The 20,437-nt window shown below is 43.5% G+C and overlaps 1 protein-coding gene across 1 annotated transcript in view; it reads left to right on the top strand.

The window, feature by feature from the left end:
* The window catches only part of si:dkeyp-72e1.9 (syntaxin-binding protein 4), a 60,515-nt gene that overhangs the window by 25,083 nt on the left and 14,995 nt on the right, over positions 1 to 20,437 (top strand). The window contains 10 exon segments of the mRNA XM_052021260.1: positions 1,469 to 1,584; positions 1,587 to 1,600; positions 4,898 to 5,004; positions 7,047 to 7,197; positions 8,712 to 8,785; positions 11,438 to 11,471; positions 11,473 to 11,532; positions 13,980 to 14,076; positions 17,809 to 17,936; positions 18,275 to 18,367. Of these exon segments, the coding sequence (XP_051877220.1) occupies positions 1,469 to 1,584; positions 1,587 to 1,600; positions 4,898 to 5,004; positions 7,047 to 7,197; positions 8,712 to 8,785; positions 11,438 to 11,471; positions 11,473 to 11,532; positions 13,980 to 14,076; positions 17,809 to 17,936; positions 18,275 to 18,367 (874 nt within the window).

The raw sequence follows: 20,437 nt of genomic DNA, 5'->3' as shown, positions 1-20,437 counted from the left end.
AGTTCCAGCAATAACTGATCAAAGCTTCCTGGTGAATCATAGAAACAACATATGCCAAGGCACCATTCATCCAGTTGTATCCATACTTTGCAGGAAAGAACTATCTAGTCTAAAACCAAGGACATGTTTGTATTGGAGAGGGTACAGAGGAGATTTACCAAGATGTCACCGAAGATGAAGTGTTTTGGTTATGAAGAGAGGCAGGATTTGTTTTTTATATGTAAATTTTTTTTAATTTAAAATTTTTTTTAAAATTTAAATTTTATTTACAGCGTGTAACAGGTCCTTCCAGCCCAGCGAGTCCGTGCCACCATTTTTAAACCCCCAAATTAACCTGCCCGTACATCTTTGCAATGTGGGAGGAAACTGAGCACCCGGAGGAAACCCATGCAGACACGGGAGAACGTACAACTCCTTACAGACAGCGACGGAATCGAACCCCGATCGCTGGCGCTGTAATAGCGTCGCACTAACCGCTACGCTACCATGCTTGCCCTTGGAGCAGAGGAGGCTGAGGTCAGATCTGATAGAGGTATACAAAATTAGGAAGGGAACAGGTAGGTAATAGTAAGAATCCTTTCCCCCTAAAACATGAGGGCATAGGTATGAGGTGAGAGATAGGAGGTTTAGAGGGAATCCCCCCAACCCCCACTACATACAGAATTGTTCGAAGAGAAACAAAGGACTGCAGGTGCTGGAATCTAGGTGAAAAACACGATGATGCTGGAGGAACTCTGCAGGCCAGGCAGCATCCATGGAGAAAAGCAGGCGGGCAAGTTTTGGGTCAGGGACCCTACCTTCGGGACCATTGTTGGAATGTGGATGACACTGCCTGAGGGGATGGCGGAGGCAGGTACTCTCACAACGTTCAAGAAGCATTCAGACAAGCACTTGAATCGCCAAAAATGTGGAAGGCCACGGATCAAGTGCTTTTAAATGGGATGAGTATAGATGGTACTTGGTGGCCAGCATGGATGTGGGGGGCTGAAGGGCCTGTGTCTGTGCTGTGTGACTTTATGACTTCCATGACGTGCGTGGCCTTGTAGATTATTGAACAACTGGCACTCATCCAATAGGGATCACTGCCTCTTTCAGGCAGTGAGTTCCAAACTCCTCACAAGTTTTGTGTGTGAACAGCTTTTCCTCACATATCCCTGCTATCAATTACCTTAAAGAGGAGTGGAGGCCAGCTTAGATCAGCCATGATTGTATTGAATGGTGGGGCAGGCTTGAGCAGCTAAGTGACCTTCTACCCCTGCTTCTATTTTCTTGTGTTCTTATGTTGTTGTGTGTTGAAAAGTACCCCAAATTCAACTGAAAATGAAAACTGAGAAATTCAAACCCTATTCATAATTTGAGTATAAAGATCATTGCAGTTTAAATGACTGCAGTGTGTCTGTTTCTTAAGGAAATTTAGATTTAATATTGTTTATCACAGATTTTGATTTTTTTCTTCTCATTGTCATAGCGACGAAGAAATCCAGCTTGTTACCATCACCAAATCCGCAGCCCTTGGACTCACTGTCTCAGGAGGATCCAACAGGCCAGATGGACCCAAAGTGTATGTGGAGGATATCATTTCTGGGAAGATTGCCAGAAGGTAAAAGCTGTCCATTTAGTGAGACTGGAAAATATCATTGAAGTTAGCTTTATATTTTTTTCATAAGAAACACATATGTAATTGTCTTTGAGATCATTTGATGTTTATAATTTCCATATAAAGTTCAAAATCAAGCCAGCAGCATGTCCTTATTTGGTATTAGATTCTGCACCTTCCCATGTATATTCCTAGATAGGGTGTCACCCGTAAGCTGTTCCAATATCAAGAGTTTCACTTGACTGCTCAATGTCTAGGCAATGTCTAAATATGGCATCTTTATAATGAAGCCTGCAATAAATAAACTAATGTTGTAAATGCAGAAGTGCCTCCATCTGAACTTCTTCAGATTTTAGAAAGGTTGATTCTTTAATGGGATGAAGCTGTTGGGGAAAAAATAAAATCCAAAAGCTAGTTTATTTATCAAGTTGCATTAGAGAGAGCAGAGCAGTTAATCATGAATTTTGACTTATTTCATCTGTTATGCAAAGTGTTAAGGGAATTAATAAGCAAGCTGAATTTTCCCCTGTTTGTGAGTCAGAATGCAGTCTGATCTGTATTCTGTGACTAGTTCTCCTCCTTCTTCAGGAAGCATCCTTTGCCCCTCTGATGCTAAATCTCCCTGCCAATTAGTGTGTTTTTCCTATCCTATTCTTGACTGCACAGGACATCAGGGGCCTGACCTCTGACCTTCTGCTTGCCAATCAATTCAGATACCACTTTCCCTTCAACAACCCTCTTCACAACTCTCATCAGGGTAGATGTCACCTAAAAACCACCCACCACTGTTCCAAATTTGAAGGACAATTCCATGTACAGACTCTGGATGGTTCATCAAAGACAAGCCTCTTCAACTTCATCATCAAAGATCCCACCTGAGATGAATTCAGTGGCTAACTTGGCTTTGGGTGATAGCCTACAATGGACTAGATCAGGAAGGACATGTAAAAAGTGACCAATTCAATATTCATCCAATGTCCCAAAATCAAAACCTTCCCCAGTGTTTGAAGGAAGCAACGTGCTTATCTGACACCATGCCTCATTATACCTCACCTTAGGTAGTTGTCACCCCTAATGATCTGAAATTAACTTAAGAGGTTGGAACATCTGCCAGTGGGGTGTTACTGCTTTTATCAATGGACCTATGTGGTAAGTACAAAAACTATCCTTTGGAGATTTTCTGTTGTAAACATGCCCTCTGAAGCCATTCTGAATTTAAATGGAAAGACCCTGTGAGGTGACAGAGTGTTATACGATGTAAAGCTCTTGCTCTCACGGGGCGAGGTGAGGGTGCTGTTGGTTGCGGAACAAGCACCGCTCACAGAACTGCTGAAAAAATCTCTGACATCCAATTAAGCCCATGCTTCCTGGATTAGTCAAGCAGGAAGTCAAAAACTATGAATATTTCTGATGCTCCAGTCACATTCAAAAACTGTTAAAAACACAACAAATGTTAAAAATTATTAAAAATATTAACATTAAAACAACTACAACATTGTAAGTAAACTTATTTAATTCCAAAAAGTGTAAATTACTTAATAGTTAGGGCCTTGCAACCATTTCTCTTCATTGAAATGAATGGTCTTTCTATTCCATGCCGGTTCATTGGATAGTATAGGTGGCAGAACTTGCTGCTGGTTTGTACTTCACCTTGGCAAAGTTATAGAATTATAGATTATGCAGCAGAGAAACAAGCCCTTCAACCCAACTCATCCATGCTGACCAAGGTGCCTTTCTGAGCTAGTCCCATCTGCTTACATTTGGTTCATATCCCTCTCAATCTTTCCTATCCCTGAACCTATCCAAATGTCTTTTAAACCTTGCATGTACCCACCTCAATCACTTTCTGGAACTCCTTGGAACAAAGCCAGTAAATCCCCAGTGTGGAGCGGCCACCAAGTTTAGGTCTTATACATTTGTGTGAGAATCCCTAACCTATTGGTCCTTATGTAGAACTGATGGCATTTCCCCCCAAGTTCCAACCCATTAGTAGCATTTTAATAAAGCCCATTCTGGGAGAAATGATCACCTTGGCAAGAAATGTAGCAATGACATGTATCAGTTTGAGCTAGACAACACTTAAATGCTATAAGGCCACAGATTACTTCATCCAGGAACGAAACATTGATCACGGTGAGTTTGGTTATATGATGCAGTATCCTTTCACCTTCAGTCCATGCATGTAAATCCAGCCAATTCTGGCAGAGTGGAAATCTTCCCATGAGCTGTGATGCTCCCAAATTTATCATTTTCTTTGAACTCATTTGATGTTATAATTTCCATATAAAGTTCAAAGTCAAGCCAATGCCCTTCTTTATTGATGGATTTGAACCTTCTTCTTGTATCTTCCTAGATATGGTGTTACTCCTAAACTGATTTCATATCTTTACAATCAAGAGTTTGGTTTTGACTGCCAAATATCTAGGCAAGTGCTGCCAGGATATGGCATCTTTATAATGAAGCCTGTGCTAAATAACCTTGACATTGTAAAAAGTTAAGGGAGTCAATACAGGTGCTCAAAGGTTCACATCCAAAGCCAATGGTCGCAATATAAAGGTAAATTAGCAATCTGACTTAGAAACCAAACAAGGCTTTTTGTTTTCACTGGTTGGACTCTGGTTATTGATTCTCACCTATTCATTAGAATGTTCCAACACTGACTGCACTTTGAATCAAAAACAGAAAATGCTGGAAGCACTCAGACATCTTCAAGAGAGAAGCTGAGTTAATACTTCAGCCCAAAGACATTACTTGCTATCTGACCTGCTAGGCTTTTGAGTGTTTTTAGGTTTTATTTCAGAATTCCAGCATCCAGCACCCATGGACAATGCTGTGAGCACTTTATGATGTCCTCAAAAGATTGTGAAAGACACTTTATAAACGCAAGCCTTTCCTTTCTCCACCCAATGATAACAAGGGGCAATCCACTCCACCAGATTACTGGCCAGGCCATGATGAAGGTGAATCTCTATCCCCTAGTAGGGGAGATGTCACCCAATAAAATTGTGGAATGTTTCTTGAGCTTAAGTGACAATCCATTATTGGGGAGAATAGAAAGGCCTTTGTATGCCACATGTGATCTGGGCAGTTTTGACGCTGCTGCTGCTTGTAAGCAATGTAGACATCTGTTGTATTTCACAATGTTGACTTGAAAACAGATCAATCAGAGTAAGTATAGGTGTTTGAAAGATTGCAACAGAATGGAAAACTGTAGCTGAATCATGAAAAAATGTTTTTTCTGCAATAAAACTACAACCACCACTTGATTTTTAAATGGGTTTTCTTATAAATTATACCAAGGATGGCCAACTTCGTCCAGGAGACCAGCTGGTTGCAATTAATAAAAAGTCACTGATTGGCGTGACGCACGAAGAAGCCAAAAGCATCCTCAAGAAAATAAAGTTGACGTAAGTGGATGATATTACATATGGTGGGTCTGTGTTGACTCAGTGGTAGCCACCCTTAACTCAGAATCCAATCATGTGCTCAGGTCCAATTCCAGAGACAGGAGCACTTAATCTGGACTGCCATTTCTACTCAACACTGTCGGAGTAATGCACTGTCGATAATTTATTCCTCTGGCTCTAATGTTAGAGAAGGGGAAGGCAATTCTCCTGGTGTCCTGGTCAATATTTATCCACTGGCTAACCACTAAGCAGAAGTGATCTGCACATTTATTCATTGATCTTTATTGGTGCTTGCTGTGTGTACATTGACTGCTGCATTTCCTATTGTATACATTTTAAATGTTTCATTGGTTGTAAAGTATTTTGGGACCACATTGGGTCCGAATTAAGTTACTTATTTTATACTTATTGATATTCTCAGAATAATCTAGAAATGAAAATTGGTGGACAGTGAAGAATACACTATTTTCCTTTTAAATTTGAGAAGAAAGGAACAGAGGTACAAGGCTGGGCAATTTCACTTCTTGATCCTCTTCTGCCATTCAGTGACAACATGACTTATCTATGATCTAATCAACCTTTGCCTGATGTCCCTTTGTATCTTTAGTTAAATAAAATCTATCAATCTGAGGTTTAAAATTAACAACTGACCAACCATTAGTTGCCATTTCTAGAATATGACCCACGAAATTAGAGGAAAGGCTTTGAGGAACAGAGTTTGAAACCACTGTCACACATGAGTTCCATAAAACTCTTGTGTGTAACAGTGTTTTCAAACTCTGTTCCTCAAAGGTTTTCCTTTAATTTTGTGGGTCATATTGTCCAATCCTAGAGTGCCCAACGCATTAAATAACTTCTATCTGCCCATTGCCACCTCTGTTATCATGAAATCTTTAATCAAATGATCCTGTTAGCTTTTGGATTTCAGGAACTACAACCCCAGTTTATTGATGTCTCCTTGTAGTTTTACTCTCAGAACAGTCCAGGTATCAACGTTGTCTAACCAGAGAGGCGGCACAGTAGTGTTACAGCGCCAGCGTTCGGGGTTCAGTTCCCGCCGCTGTCTGTAAGGAGTTTGTATGTTCTCCCCGTAACTGGGTGGGTTTCCTCCAGATGCTCCAGTTTCCTCCCACATTCCAAAGACGTATGGGTTAGTAGGTTAACATGGGTGTAATTGGGTTGTGCAGGCTTGTTGGGCTGGAAAGGCCTGTTACTGTGCTGTATAAATGAAGGTTTTAAAGTTTACACCAGATGTGGTCTAACTATGATTTAGTTAGCTCTAGCATAACTTCTACCTCATTGTATAATGGTCCTCTGTAAACAAAGGCTAGCACTCCTTTAGTTTTCATGACTATTTTCTATACCCATCCCTGACATTTGAACAATTTTGTATTCATGCAACCCTAAATCTCTTTGGATCTCCATTGTGTCTAGCTATGTCCTGTTTAGGAAATACTTTGATCTCACCATTTTAGTTCCAAAGTAATGACCTCACACTTACAGTGAAATCTATCTGCTGCACTTTTTCCATTGAATTGTATTTCTATGGTACTTGAGGAGTTCCTCTTCACTTTTCCAAGGTACTAGCTTATCACAAATGATCTGGTGATAAAGTCGACACGCCTTTAGCCATAAAGTTGGTGCACTGAGCTGAAGACCCAACAGCTTTATTTATTGTTCTCCACACACAGGCCAGAATGCCTTTAGGGTCATTGAGGGGAGTGAGCAGCAATGGGACACCTATCAGATAATTGGCTATTTTTTCTCTTTATTGAATCAGGAAGCTCCCTGCAACTTCAGGGTACTTATATTTTTCTTAAAATAAAAAGTGTCCTGCAAAGTTTATTTCACCCTGGGAAAGCATAAGTTTAAACATGTGTCAACTCATTGAATAAGTCTGTGATTTGTAGAAGTGCATTATGGTGTGGGTTTGAAACTAAGTTGGTCTTGGGACTCATCAATTGACAAATCAGTTTTTAGCATTCACTGAATAATTGTCCAATTAGTTTGTAATTGTGTATTTTTGTAATTTTTTTTTAAAGGAATGAAGGAACCATAACAATTGCCTTTTTACCAGGCAAAGGACTTTTGCATCGTCATTCCTCATTACACAATACAGACGACTCAGCTCAGAAGAACACAGGAAATGGCTTCAGTTCTTGTAGACTGAAGGTTCACGTGAGAACTCCCAAGGTTAGTGTAAACAATGTTACGTTTGATCATATGAATATCAGAATCAGATTTATTATCACTGACATATGACGTGAAATTTGTTGTTTTGCAGCAGCAGTAAAGTGTAAATTACTGTAAATTACAAAAATAAATAAATAGGGCAAAAATGAATAATGAGGTAATATTCATGGGTTCATGTACTGTTCAGAAATCTGATGGTGGAGGGGAAGGAGATATTTCTGAATCGTTTGACTGTGGGTCTTCAGGCTCCCTGTACCTCCTCTCTGATGGTAGTAATGAGAAGATGGCATGTCCCAGGTGGTGAGGGTCCTTAGTGATGGATGCCGCCTTATTGAGGACCTGTTTCTTGAAGATGTCCTCAGTGGTGGGGGAGGTTGTGCCCATGATGGAGCTGGCTGAGTCCACAACCCTTTTACAGAATGTAAAACTAGAGCCTGTGTTTTGGTTTTCACATAAGCAGCAGTCCTGATTCCATCTTATATCCTACTTCCTTTTCTTCCAGGCATCTATCTACCCTGTGACTTGAGCTGTGACTCAGTGGTAACCCCCTTGCTCTAAGTCAGTATATCATGGGTTTCACTCTGGAGGCTTGATCACAAAATCTGAGCAGTGTCTTACTGCCTGCGGTGCTCTCTTTCAGATAGGGCACTAACCAAGATTTAATTTGTCCTTTCAGGTGGATGTGGAAAAACTGAGTGTTGCTATTTCAAAAAAAAGTGGATGGGTTTACCGCCCAGTATACTGGGCAATATTTATCAATCAGTTAAGTCCTAAAAATCAGTTGCTTTTTCCCCACTGCTGTTTATGGGATCTTGGCTGTGTACAGTTGCCTGCTGTGTTTTCACAAGAAAAGAAAACTCTGTAGAGGAAAGGGCGGAATGTGAATCATGTATATCTCAGCATATAGGGTGGACATTACAAGATATAGCATTTTAAACAAAGCAGGCCCCAAGCTCAACAAGAATTTACAGCACATCTGACAAATCTGACATCTGTGGCCTCTGCTCGCTAATCTGAATTAGGAGCCATAAAGTCTTGCTGGTAACTCTTACCCACATAGCCAGTGAGGAGGGTTTAGCCACTGCTGGTGACAAGCTGGCCGATAACTCCTTGACAAATGGCCACATAGATAACAACCCAAAGAACTCCTGCCACCTTTAGGGCTGCATCACACAATGTAGTTACCCAAGAGAAGAAGGAGGAAAAGGGGGAGAAAACATGTTAATGTGTCTGTCCATTCTACTCCCTTGTGGCAAATCCAGGTCTTATCCTTCATTACTAATTATAATGACCAGATGACACCAATTGACATTCCTGATTTCTCAGCTTCTAATTTAATGTGATTCAGCCATTGAAAATTTTATAATATTTTTCAGATAAATTATCAAAGTTCTTGTTTCTTGTGAAACTTCAAATAGATTTTTGAGCCTTTGTTCCTTAATCCACTGTAGCATGTTCCTGTGCATTGTATTATGAAACAGTTGTGCTAATCATATTTGTATTTATTCCTGCAGTCTCAACATGAAGACCACTGTCTCGTGCCATCTCAGGTCACCAGACATTTGTCCAGCAGAGCTCACTGCCTCAGGTACCTACCCACAAGGAGGAGGATGGAGGAGAAATGTCCTGAACTCTTTCAATTTATATGGTTTTAGAAAAGTGTTAACCAAGCAATGGGCAGCTTCTCCCGTTCTCTCTTACTTCCCATGATTCCTCTTAGATTAACCCATATTATGTTCAAATCCAAATATACTCAGTGGGGAAAATTAAAGAGAGTCTTTCATTCTCAAAATGAATGGATTGTGTGCTCAGCCATTCCACTTCTGTTTTGTGGTTAGTCAATTCAACACACTTGTCTGCATGTTTGGCCTGTCTAGGTTCTGGTTACTCTTTGTGGCTGGTCATCCCAATGGTTGTTGGAATAGATCAGCAAGCAAAAATGAGGCATTTAGGCAGCTGAAAGGGACGGGGAGTTGGCTCAAAATATGACCACTTTTGATATTCATTTACAGGTGGATCAAATATTTGCATAAATGAGTTGGCTTACATTATGTGATTCAAATCCAGATACCATGTTCTGAATTTAAATCCATTTCTTTTTATTTCTACACCAATTAGTTCCTCTCCTTAACATATGGGTAAATAATCACAGAATTTACTAATGCTTTATTTTTTCCCAAGTCTGACCTGTCCCTTTACATAGGGAAGATAGGAACCTAATAAAGTTGGAGCAGGAGTAGACCATTTGACTCTTCTAGTCTGCTCCACCATTCGATACTGTCATGGCTGATCCACCATGTTCCCATCCTCTCTCCCCAATCTCTCAGAGTTGGCAGGAAAGCTTGCTCGAATAGGTTACTGTGGGATGGGGTCTTGGGCACTCATGTCAAGGACAGAGTTATGGTTGAGGAGCTCTTCAAAGTGTTCCTTGTTCCTGATGAATTTACCCCTGCTCTTGGCTCTCAGTAGGGTGGGACCTTGGGTGTTTGGACCCTGGATGACTTTTATAGCTCAGAAGAACCCGTGTATGTCATGGCTATGAGTGAGTTGCTGAGCCACCTATGCTCTCTCCATCTTCATTCACCTGTAGAGCTGTTTTTTCTCCCTTGAATAAAGTGGAGCCCCAATCCAGGAAAACCTTATTATGCTTGTGATTGATTATCTCCTCAATCTCCTTGTCATTCCCATCAAACCAGCCTTGGTTCTTCCTGGTAGAGAAGCCTAATTCTCTTCACACTTACCAGTTATGGCCAGCTACAAGGCAGCTCATGAGATCTGTGGTAAAGCCTCTGTTAATGCTCATGTTTTGCAGGCAGGTTGATGGAGGTAACAGAGCAGTGTAAACAGTGGTCAGTCCAGCAGTGATCAGCACCTGTCATCGTGTGGATGATGCAAACATCTCTGCAGTACTTCACGTAATCTAACGGGTACCACTGCTTGGAGCAGGGATGTTGCCATGACATCCTGTGCTTGTCCCACTGATGAAAGAGGGTATTTGATATGACACGGCCCTGCTGTAAGCATTTTGTGAAGAGAAGGACCCTGTTAGATTTAACCTTCCCTACTCCTTCTTTGCCAGTTATGCCTTCCTAGAAGGCTTCTTCCCTTCCAACCCTGGGTTTGAAGGAACCCAGGAGGATCAACTTATCTCCCTTTGCGATGTGGGCCAGGAATTTTTTCAAGGGCAAAATTCTCTAGAATCAAGGTGACCCAAAGGTGAATCAAGCTGTACACAGAGGACGCTTGCACTTGCACACACACAATGGCCAAGCTCCAAGATATTGTTGACTAGTTCACTAAATATATGAGTGGATAAGCCTTACACTCAACATCCACAAGACCAAGGTCCTCTACAAACCTGCCCCTCCTTCAGCCCACTATTCTCCAACAGTAAAGGTTTATGACAAGACCCTGGAAAAGATGGACCATCACGGCAAAGGCAGACGACAGGGATGACGTTCACCAGTGCCTTCAAAGGCACCAGCACAGTCTTTGATCAATTAAGGCAAAGACTATTTGGAGATCTAAACTTCAGACCAGGCACAACCTTGTGGTCCATTGGGCAGCAATAATCCCCAGCTTCCTAGATCCTTCTGAGAGCTGGACTACCGAAAGTTGTCATTGCAAGGCCCAACGAAATTACTACCAACACTGTCTCTGTGAAGTCCTTTAAATTCACTGGAAGGACAAAGGAACCAATGTTAGTGTCCTCTCCAAGGTCAATATCTCCAGCATTGAGGCCCAAGTTCTCTCAGTCAGCTGTGCTGTGCTGGCCACTTCATTTGCATGGAAGACACCAGACGCCTGAAAGAGACACTATCCCATGCTCTGTCATGAGAGGGGATTATCAAAGAGAATTGGAATCAATGATGTGCTCAAAACTTCCTTGAAGAAGTGTAACATCTCACTGACTCCTGAAAACCTCTGACCCATGCCTGCTCAAAGCAGAGAAGGAGTTTTAAGGGTGGTGCTGAGAACCTTGAGGCCTTGCATTAGGAGCACACAGAAGTGCTTTGTAAGTGGCAGAAAGAGTGCACCGCCTTATACCCTACTCACCCATCCATCCTGTCAGCCACCTCTCACCTCTGTTGATCACTAGTCTGAGCTAATCCAGGTCTCAAACCAAGACCTGAGTAGAGTGCCAGGAGAGTTTGAGGGTTTAGAACATTTAACATTGTGAAGGACATTGCATTTGAAACAATTTAGCAGCTGTAGTTCCCTTTTATTCCTCCACTTACAGCTGCCAAAACATCCATTCCGAAAGAAGTGCCCAGCAGCAAACTGAAAGTCTGTCTGGACCCTCATGTTCGTTTAAAAATGGATAAGCTCGATTTGGTAAGTATCTGCTGCCTGTCTCCCTCTCATTTCCCTTTCTCTTATTTCTCTTCCTTCTCCTGCCAATGTCCCATTTCCCCACTGAATGGCAGTGAGCAAACTGGCTTGTAGTCATAGATTCAAGAGGAAAAATAGCTGTAAAGGTCTGTCAAATAGTCCTTTCATGTAGGGCCAACAAGTGCTTTGTTCAATGGCCAGTCATCTACAAATTCAGTGGGACACCAGGGCTACTGAATAGGCCCTGCACCCTTCATTTGTTCCATCAGTGCAGCTCTTGTGAGATAAGAGATAAGATCTTTATTAGTCACATGTACATCGAAAGACACAGTGAAGTGCACCTTTTGCGTAGAGTGTTCTGAGGGCAGCCCGCAAGTGTCACCACGCTTCCGGTGCCAACATGGCATGCCCACAACTTCCTAACCCATATGTCTTTTTTTGGAATGTGGGAGGAAACCGGAGCACCCAGAGGAAACCCACACAGACATGGGTAGAATGTACAAACTCCTTACAGACAGCGGCCAGAATTGAACCCGGGTTGCCGGTGCTGTAATAGCATAACGCTAACTGCTTGTGAAAGACATCCAGGTAAGTTTGGGACGGGGATCATGTTTGGGAGGTCGTGGGATACGAAGCGTTGAGAGCAGGGGGGAGAGTGAGGGGGTGGGATTGGCAATCAAGGGTTGGGAGATTAGGATTGTGAGTTGGGGTGGCTTTCTGTGGTCTAAGGTGTTGGGTCAGGTCAACAGGTTGGTGGGGGGAGGGGTTGCTAGGTGAGGGTTACAGACAAGAGCAGGTGATAGGATAGGACAGGGGACCTCACAGTTGGGCACTGCTAGGGAGGATTTATTTAAAAAATATACACTTTATTCATAAAGTAAATACAAGCGAGATAGACCTCTTTCCCTACACTTATTGTAACATCAATTCAATGAATTCCCTTACAATGGATCAATGCTACTCATGTTTCCTCCTCGAACAATACAACTGTGGAGCATTTGAGAGGCCCAACCCCTCAGTGTCCAGTGGCAGCGGGACCCCAGCCTTTTATCCTTCCCCAAAGAGCCATCGTAGTGGCTGCACTGAGCTTCAGTACGTCCCTGCACCCCGGAACGTGCCATCTGGACTAAAGGAATAGAGAGGAGGTCGCAAGTGTAAAGAGGTGAGGGAGAGGGGTGCCTTGGACTTGTGGACATCTCCTTACACTAGATGGGCAATAACTTTGGGCACACCCTGGAAGGATAGCTTGGTTAGCACTTACCTTAAAGGGGACCTAACAGGTCAGGCCTCTTCAGGCTGGTCCCACGCTCTCTTTCCTATCAGATTCTATCATCTGCAGCCCTTTGTTACCTCCACCTATCACCCCTGCCACAACTTTCACCCTTCTCTCCCCCACCTGACACCATCTGCCAATCAACCCTTCCTCACCTGGATCCACCTATTGCTTGCTAGCTCTTGTCCCACCCCTCTCCCTCACCTCTTTACATTGGCTGTCTCCCCTCTATTCCTTCAATCCAGATGAAGGGTCTCGACCCACAATGCCAACTGTCCATTTCCCTCTACAGATGCTGCCTGACCTGCTGAGTTCCTCCAGCAGCTCATTTTTTGCCCCTTTAAATAATGATGAAGCAAGATTCACGGTCCTTCTGAAAGCTTTTCTCTGCAAAAGGGGTCTGAGGTGGCAGGAGCAAATGAAAATTTTGGGTGTGGCATCAAGGCATACCATGCACACCACTGGACCCCACAGTGGATGTCTAGGATCCTTTGTGCATCAAACATACAAGATCCCTGACTTACAATTGTATCTTATTCTTCACTGAAGTTGGATTGTAAGGAGTGCACAAAAACGGTGGTGTTGTGTTATCCAGTTTCTAGGCAATGGCCTGTAGATTCATAAAGGTTTGACTTTATTGGAGTAAATAAAACAGACCAGAAGAAAACACAATGGTGACAATGAGAGTGCAGTCTTAACCTTTAACCTGCGTTTTGAAGTATGGAAATTTTCAAACCTTAAAGCTGGTTTGCTGAGATATTGTCACACTTGTGAACTCAGTTATTCTTCAATCTGTCAATACTGCCAAGTTATTTCTTAATGTTGGAAACTTTTTAGCAAATCAGAACCCCAGAAGCATTGATTTGTGAATATCCTCTGGTTTGATGAAAAGGGGGAGATACAGTCACTGGTAAAGCCTGAAATCTTCCTTGACTACTTTGGATTGTGAGGGACGGTGTGTTAAAACTTGGGGCTTGAGATTAGGTCTGAGCTCCTTCACTCTGTCTTGCTCAGTGGGACCAGATAGAAGGCATGCTGGAGTGGGAATGCCAAACAGTAACCATGTAACCAATGTGGAGGTGCATCACATTGCACCCAGTTTATATTCTAACACCGGTTATAATTGGACCATACTCTCACTGTAGCTTTGACTGTTACAGCATCCTCTCTGTTGCAGGCACTGAAGTATCTTGGGCTACATGTGACAGAGGAACAAAGAAGAGCACTAAGACAGAGTCTCAGGAATGACTCTCAGGGAACTGTAGCCTTTGGAGGTAAAGGTGGCTTTTCAATTAAAATAACATTTCAGAAACATCTATCCATGCTTTATTCCTGCAGAAATCTATTTCACAGAAATTGTTTCCTTCAAATAGAGCTTGCTGTGATTACTATCAGCATGGATTCATTACTAGCAGCCTTATTATTCACCCCACCCAACATGGTAGACTGTGTGGTACAAAAACACAGCCTACCACCTCCACTTCAGTATTAGAATCTGTGAGGGACTGACAGGGTAGATTCTGAGGGATTGTTCCTGCAGACTCAGAAGTCTTGAACTGAGCAGTACTGTCTCTGGATAAACGGTCAGGCATTGAGGATACAGATGAGGAGGTAAAAAACAACTTTACTCAGAGCACTGTAAATCTTTTGAATGTGGATATCGTAGAGCTGAGGTAGCAATTGAGGTTCAACCACATTGGTGGCATGGAGTCAAAGATAGGCTGCACTGGGTGAGGATGGCAGATTTTCTTCCCTTGGACGTGAGTGAACCAGATAACAATCCAGTAACTTCATAGTTATCATTACTGAAAGCCAGATTTTTATTCCAGAATTATTTAATTACTGGAATTTAAATTCATCAGCTGCCATGGTGATGATTCCTTTTGAGAGGAGAAGGGACCCCTTGCATATCAATCCTGCATGTCACGGTGTCCTTCTCCACAGGCTGAAATCCAGCACAAAAGTATAACAGTTTACAATTACCATCAGCATTCACAAGCACTCGTGCAGACTCAATCACCACCCACATACAACTGCGCACACTCATTCACACAGCACACTTACACTCTAGATAAACAAAGGACTGCAGATGCTGGAATCTAGATGCAAAAGCAACATGATGCTGGAGGGACTCAGCAGACCAGGCAGCATCTGTGGAGAAAAACAGATGGTCAACGTTTCGGGTCAGGACCCTTCTTCAGGACTAAAGATAGGAAAACGGGAAGCCCAATACATAGGGGGGAGAAACAGAGCAGTGATAGGTGGGGGAAAGAGGGGAGGCAGGGTTGGGCACAGGGTGGTGATAGGTAGATGCAGGTAAGAGATAGTGATAGGCAGGTGCGGGGGAGGAGGGGAGAGCAGATCCACCGGGGAATGGGTCAAAAGTATGGAGGCAGGCACCCCATGGGCGGAGGGGAGGGGGAGGAAAAGGACAGAGAAAAAATGGGGAGGAGAAAAAAGGGAGATTATTATTATTATTATATTATTATTATTAATAATAATAATAAAAAAAGAGACTGGGAAAGGGAAGAAAAGAAGAGGCATGTTGGGGGGGGTGGGGGTTGTTTTACTTAAAGTGGGAGAATTCGATGTTCATCCTATTAGGCCGTAAGGTCCCAAGGTGGAAAATGAGGAGCTGTTCCTCCACTTTGCGCTTTGACTTCTCCTGGCAGTGGAAGAGGCCGAGGACTGACATATCAGTGGTGGAGTGGGAGGGGGAGTTGAAGTGACTGGCAACAGGGAGATGCAGATCGCGGTTATGGACGGAGCACAGGTGTCCTATGAAACGGTCACCTAGTCTGTTTGTTCTCACCAATGTAGAGGAGGCCACACTTGAAGCACTGAATGCAGTAGATGATATTAGGGGAGGTGCAGGTAAATCTCAGTCTCACCTGGAAGGTCTGCTTGGGTGCCTGGATGGAGGTGATGGGGGTGGTGTAGGGGCAGGTGTTACACCTATGGTGGGGGCAGCAGAAAGCCCCTGGGGTGCGAGAGGGATGGATGGGGGGGGGGGAGGAGTGAACTAGGGAGCGTGGAGAGAGCGGTCCCTTCAAAAGGCAGAAAGGGGTGGTGGGGGGAAGATATGCTTGGTGGTGGGGTCCCTTTGGAGATGGCGGAAGTGGCAGAGAATGATATGTTAGAAATGTAGGCTGGTGGGATGAAATGTGAGGACAAGAGGGTCCCTATCCCTGTTGGGCCTGGGAGGGGTGGGGGTGAGAGCAGAGGTGCGGGAAATGGCAGAGATATGGGTGTGAGCTCTCTCAACCACAGTAGGAGGGAAGCCACATTTAGTAAAGAAGTTGGAGACCTCTGGTGTCCTGGAATTGAAAGCCTCATCATGGGAGAAGATGCGGCAGAGGTGGAGAGATTGAGAGAAAGGGATAGGATCCATGCAAGAGACAGGGTGAGAGGAGCTGTAATCAAGGTAGCTGTGGGTGTTAGTGGTTTTGTAGAAGATGTCGGTGGATAATGAATCTCCTGAGATGGCGATGGAGAGATTGAGTAAGGAGAGAGAGGTGTCAGAGATAGTCCAAGTGAATTGGAGAGCAGGGTGAAAATTAGTGGCAAAATTTATGAAACTGTTGAGTTCCGCACAGGTACAAGAGGTGGCATCAATGCAGTCGTTGATATAGCAGAGAAAGAGTTGAGGAATGGGGCCAGAGTAGGTTTGGAACAGAGACTGTTCAATGTAGCCAACAAAAAGGCAGGCATAGGTGTGGCCCATGCGAATGCCCATGGCTACACCCTTGATCTGTAGAAGGTGAGAGGAATCGAAAGGGTGAGGACAAGTTCAGCCAGGTGGAGGAGAGTGTTAGTGGAAGGGGACTGGTTCTGTCTCTGGTCAGGAAAGAAGCGGAGTGCAGTGAGGCCGTCATGATGGGGAATGGAGGTATAAAGGGACTGGACATCCATTGTGAAGATGAGGTTGACCATGCCGGAGACCTTAAAGTTATGGAAGAGTTGGAGGGCATGTGAGGTATCATGGACGTGGGTGGGAAGGGATTGGATGGGGGGGGGGGGGGTTGGGGAACGGGATCGTGTCCAGGTACAAGGATACGAGCTCAGTGGGGCAAGAGCACATGGAGACAATAGGTCTGCCAGGACAATCCTTCCTGTGGATTTTGGGGAGAAGATAGAAATGGGCAGTCCCAGGTTGTGGGACTATCACATTGGTAGCTGTGGGGGTGTGATCTCTTGAGGTGATGAGGTCAGTGATGGTGTGGGAGATAATGTCCTGGTGGTCCTCGGTGGGGTCACGGTCCAGGGGTAGGTAGGAGGAAGTGTCCAAGAGTTGACGTCTGGCCTCTGCAAGGTAGAGGCCAGTACGCCAGACTACCACGGCACCACCTTTGTCGGCTGGTTTGATGACAATGTCAGGGTTGGTGTGGAGGGCATGAAGGGCAGAGTGTTCAGAAGGGGTGAGGTTAGAGTAGGTGAGAGGAGTGGAAAGCTGATGTTGCACCGACAGTTAGCTATGACTGCTTACACTTACACTCTCACATGCTCATGCAACACACATACTCACTTCCTCACACACACGTTCATTCTCACTCCCACCCCTGGTGCCCTGAGCTCGCTTTTGCATCCTCGCTCTTTCATAAGTATCACGCTGGTCTGACCTGCTGACTGTAAATTGCCCCTAGTGTGCAGGTGAGTGGTAGAATCAGGGGGAAGCTGAGGGAAATGTGGGAGGAATAAAATGACATTAGTGAAGAATTCATGTAATTGGTTCAGTGGACTGTGGGCACATTTCTGTGCTGTATGCTGTATGTTTCTGTGCAGTGTCGATCTCTGACCCTGAATATTGGGCCATTGAGGGGGTAGTATAGATGAGATCTCACTCCATCTCTCCTCTGCTGGGTATGAAGTCTTTCAGGCAATAAAGAGGGACAGGAAAGACTGGAGTTTCTTAAATTACTTTAGGAACTGGGATTTTTCTGATGAGGTGTTGATGGCTGCCATCTCTCTTGGAGAGATATAATAATAACCCTGAATGAACTCTACAGATTTTGAGCAGGCAACAAGGAATAAGCTACCAAAGGAGCTAGAAGATGTTGGTCTCAGTCAGAGTCCCCTGATGTTTTATCCTCATGAAGTTGCAAACATTTTGGATACAACAGCTTTCCAATCTCCGGTAAGAAACATTACCTTTACCTGACTAGACATCAATCTCTGGAACTCCCTCCTTAAAACTCCCTGGCTCTGTCTCTCTTTCCTCCTTTAAAATGCTCCTTGAAATCCATCTGTTCACCTGGCATTCGGCTCAAGATTGACAATCATTCCTGTGAAACAAAATGAGAAATGCACATATTATTTTAGATTGTATTAGAACATATCATTCTTGAATAGTTACAAATACTGCAGCAACCCCATTAAGATGCCCAGTGAACCTATTAGTTTCTGAATTCATCTTCTCAGATTCAATTGTGCGATATAACATCAAGATCTTTCATTTCACCCTGTGCATTTTAGATTTTTAGCTCTGTCATCTCCCGTGAGTCAGAGAATCTGGAACATCTGCAGACAGAAGTAACCGAGTTACGTCAGGAAGTGAAAAAACTGAAGGTGAGGTTTCTTTATACGGAGGATGTGGTACAAAGACATTTAATATCCTGTGGTGGAACAATTCTGGTGTTTTTTGAATTCAAGTCACAGAACATGGGAGTTACTGGCAAGGCCAGCATCTATTGCCCAACCTTAAGACCCCTTGAGAAGATGGTGGTGAGCTGCCACCTTGACCTGCTATAGTCCTGTGGTGAAGGTATGCACGCACTAGTTAGCTAATGGTTTTTGACCCAGCAGTAATGAAGGAACAGTGATTATATTGTGATTATATTTCCAACTCAGGATGGTGTAAAGGAGTGGTGTACCACTCTTTTTGCTGGGAAGACTAGATTGACAATGCAAATCACTTCTGAGGACCACTCTCAAGAGTGAAGTCCCAAACATCCTCAGAGGTCTTTGCTGCAGTTTCTCTAACTACACACTGACATTGGACTCCTTAAGGGATCCAGTCTCAGAGTGACAACTTCCTGCAGCTTTTCCAGCAGTTATGCAAGGAAATCTGGGCACTAAACTTAGACCGAGTGCAAGTTCTGCAAATGCATACACTGCCATGGAGAAGAACAGTGCTGGTGGGGGCAGCGGTGCTGAGAGACATTTTAAGTCATTTGTCTTTTTTGAATTCATTGAGTTAATTTAAATGTTTTGAATTGTTATTTTAAATGTGCATAATGTGTTTTCTAGTATTACCTTTTCAAGTATATTCATTTTTAAATTATTTTTACTTTATTTTTCAGTAATGTGTTTCATTTTTAATAGTTTTAAAATATTCTTCAGTGTGTGAATTGCAATATGTTGATGCTTTGTGCAGCATTGGTATGTGAACTTAGGAACCTGCAGCTCGTGCCCCACCCATGTCCCTGCCCTCCTTGGCCTTGACTTGGATTTGGGGGTGTTATTGAAAAAGACATATCAGGTAGTTGCAGTATATCTGATGGATGGTGCATCTTGCAGCTGTGGTGTGCAGGTATGGAATGAATAAACGTTTAAGGTGTTGCGTAGGATGCTAGTCAAGCAAACTGCTTTGCCTGGGTGGTTATGAAGCTTCCTGTTGAAGCTGCACTCGTCTGTTAAAGTGTTTGGTCAATGGCAACGCCAGGGGTGTTAATGGTGGGCATATTTAGACTTCCCCTCATTGGAAATGATCATTGCCTGGCACCTGTCTAGCACAAATATTATGTCACTTTATCAGCCCAAGTCTGAAGGTTGTCCCGATCTTGCTGCATACAGGCAAGGGCTGAGGAGCTGTGAATGGATCCAAACATCATTAAATCATAGCATCCACCCTTCTGACCTTATGAAGGAAGGAAGATCATCAATGAGACAGCTGAAAATGATTGGGCCGAGGACTCTGCCCTGAGGAACTACTGGAGTCTTTTTCTGAGGCTGAGATGATGGAAATTACCTCTGGATGTTCAGTTTCTTCTCACAGAGCAGCCTCCTTTGAGTATAAACATCTTGGATCCCACAAACTACCCAACCCACAACATCTCCTCCAAACTTGTATCACACTTGCTGCATTCAGCAATCCATCTCAAATCTGCAACAAATTCTGCAACACTTTCATTTGGTTGCTGACTCCAGCTGTTGAAGTTGTACTGTTGATCTTTGGGACTGGGGTGTTCATACTGTTCAACCACTTTGGACAAGGCAATAGACATCTGGTGTGGCCGGAGCCAGCAAAGTTTTCTTCAACTTGTAGGTGAAGGCACGAATGACAACTTCTTCCCATCTGGTATTTCATTTGCTGTGAGAAAGGTCTTCTATTCTTTCTGCAGTTGTGCCATTAAAAGAATCTAATGCACCAATTGTGGCCATTTTGACTTGTATTGCAAGAAGCATTGACGCTTATTTTGGGAATCGGGTTCTCTTCTGGCCTGAAAACTTCACAGGAGCTGCACACTTCAATTTAGGTTCACAGTTATTGGCAACCACAACGGGTCCAGATCTTCTACTAAGCAGTGTGTTACTTTAGTTAAACATTGGACAGTCACCTGCTTTGGACCATGCTGTTTCTTCTAGGATGAAAATAGAAGCAACCTTCCACCAGGACATAAACTCGCAGATGATGCT

This window comes from Pristis pectinata, chromosome 8 (genome assembly GCF_009764475.1).
Source record: "Pristis pectinata isolate sPriPec2 chromosome 8, sPriPec2.1.pri, whole genome shotgun sequence".
In the NCBI taxonomy this organism is placed as follows: Eukaryota; Metazoa; Chordata; class Chondrichthyes; order Rhinopristiformes; family Pristidae; genus Pristis; species Pristis pectinata.
The sequence above is the reverse complement of the archived record's forward strand: the minus strand, read 5'-3'. Positions and strand labels throughout refer to the sequence as shown.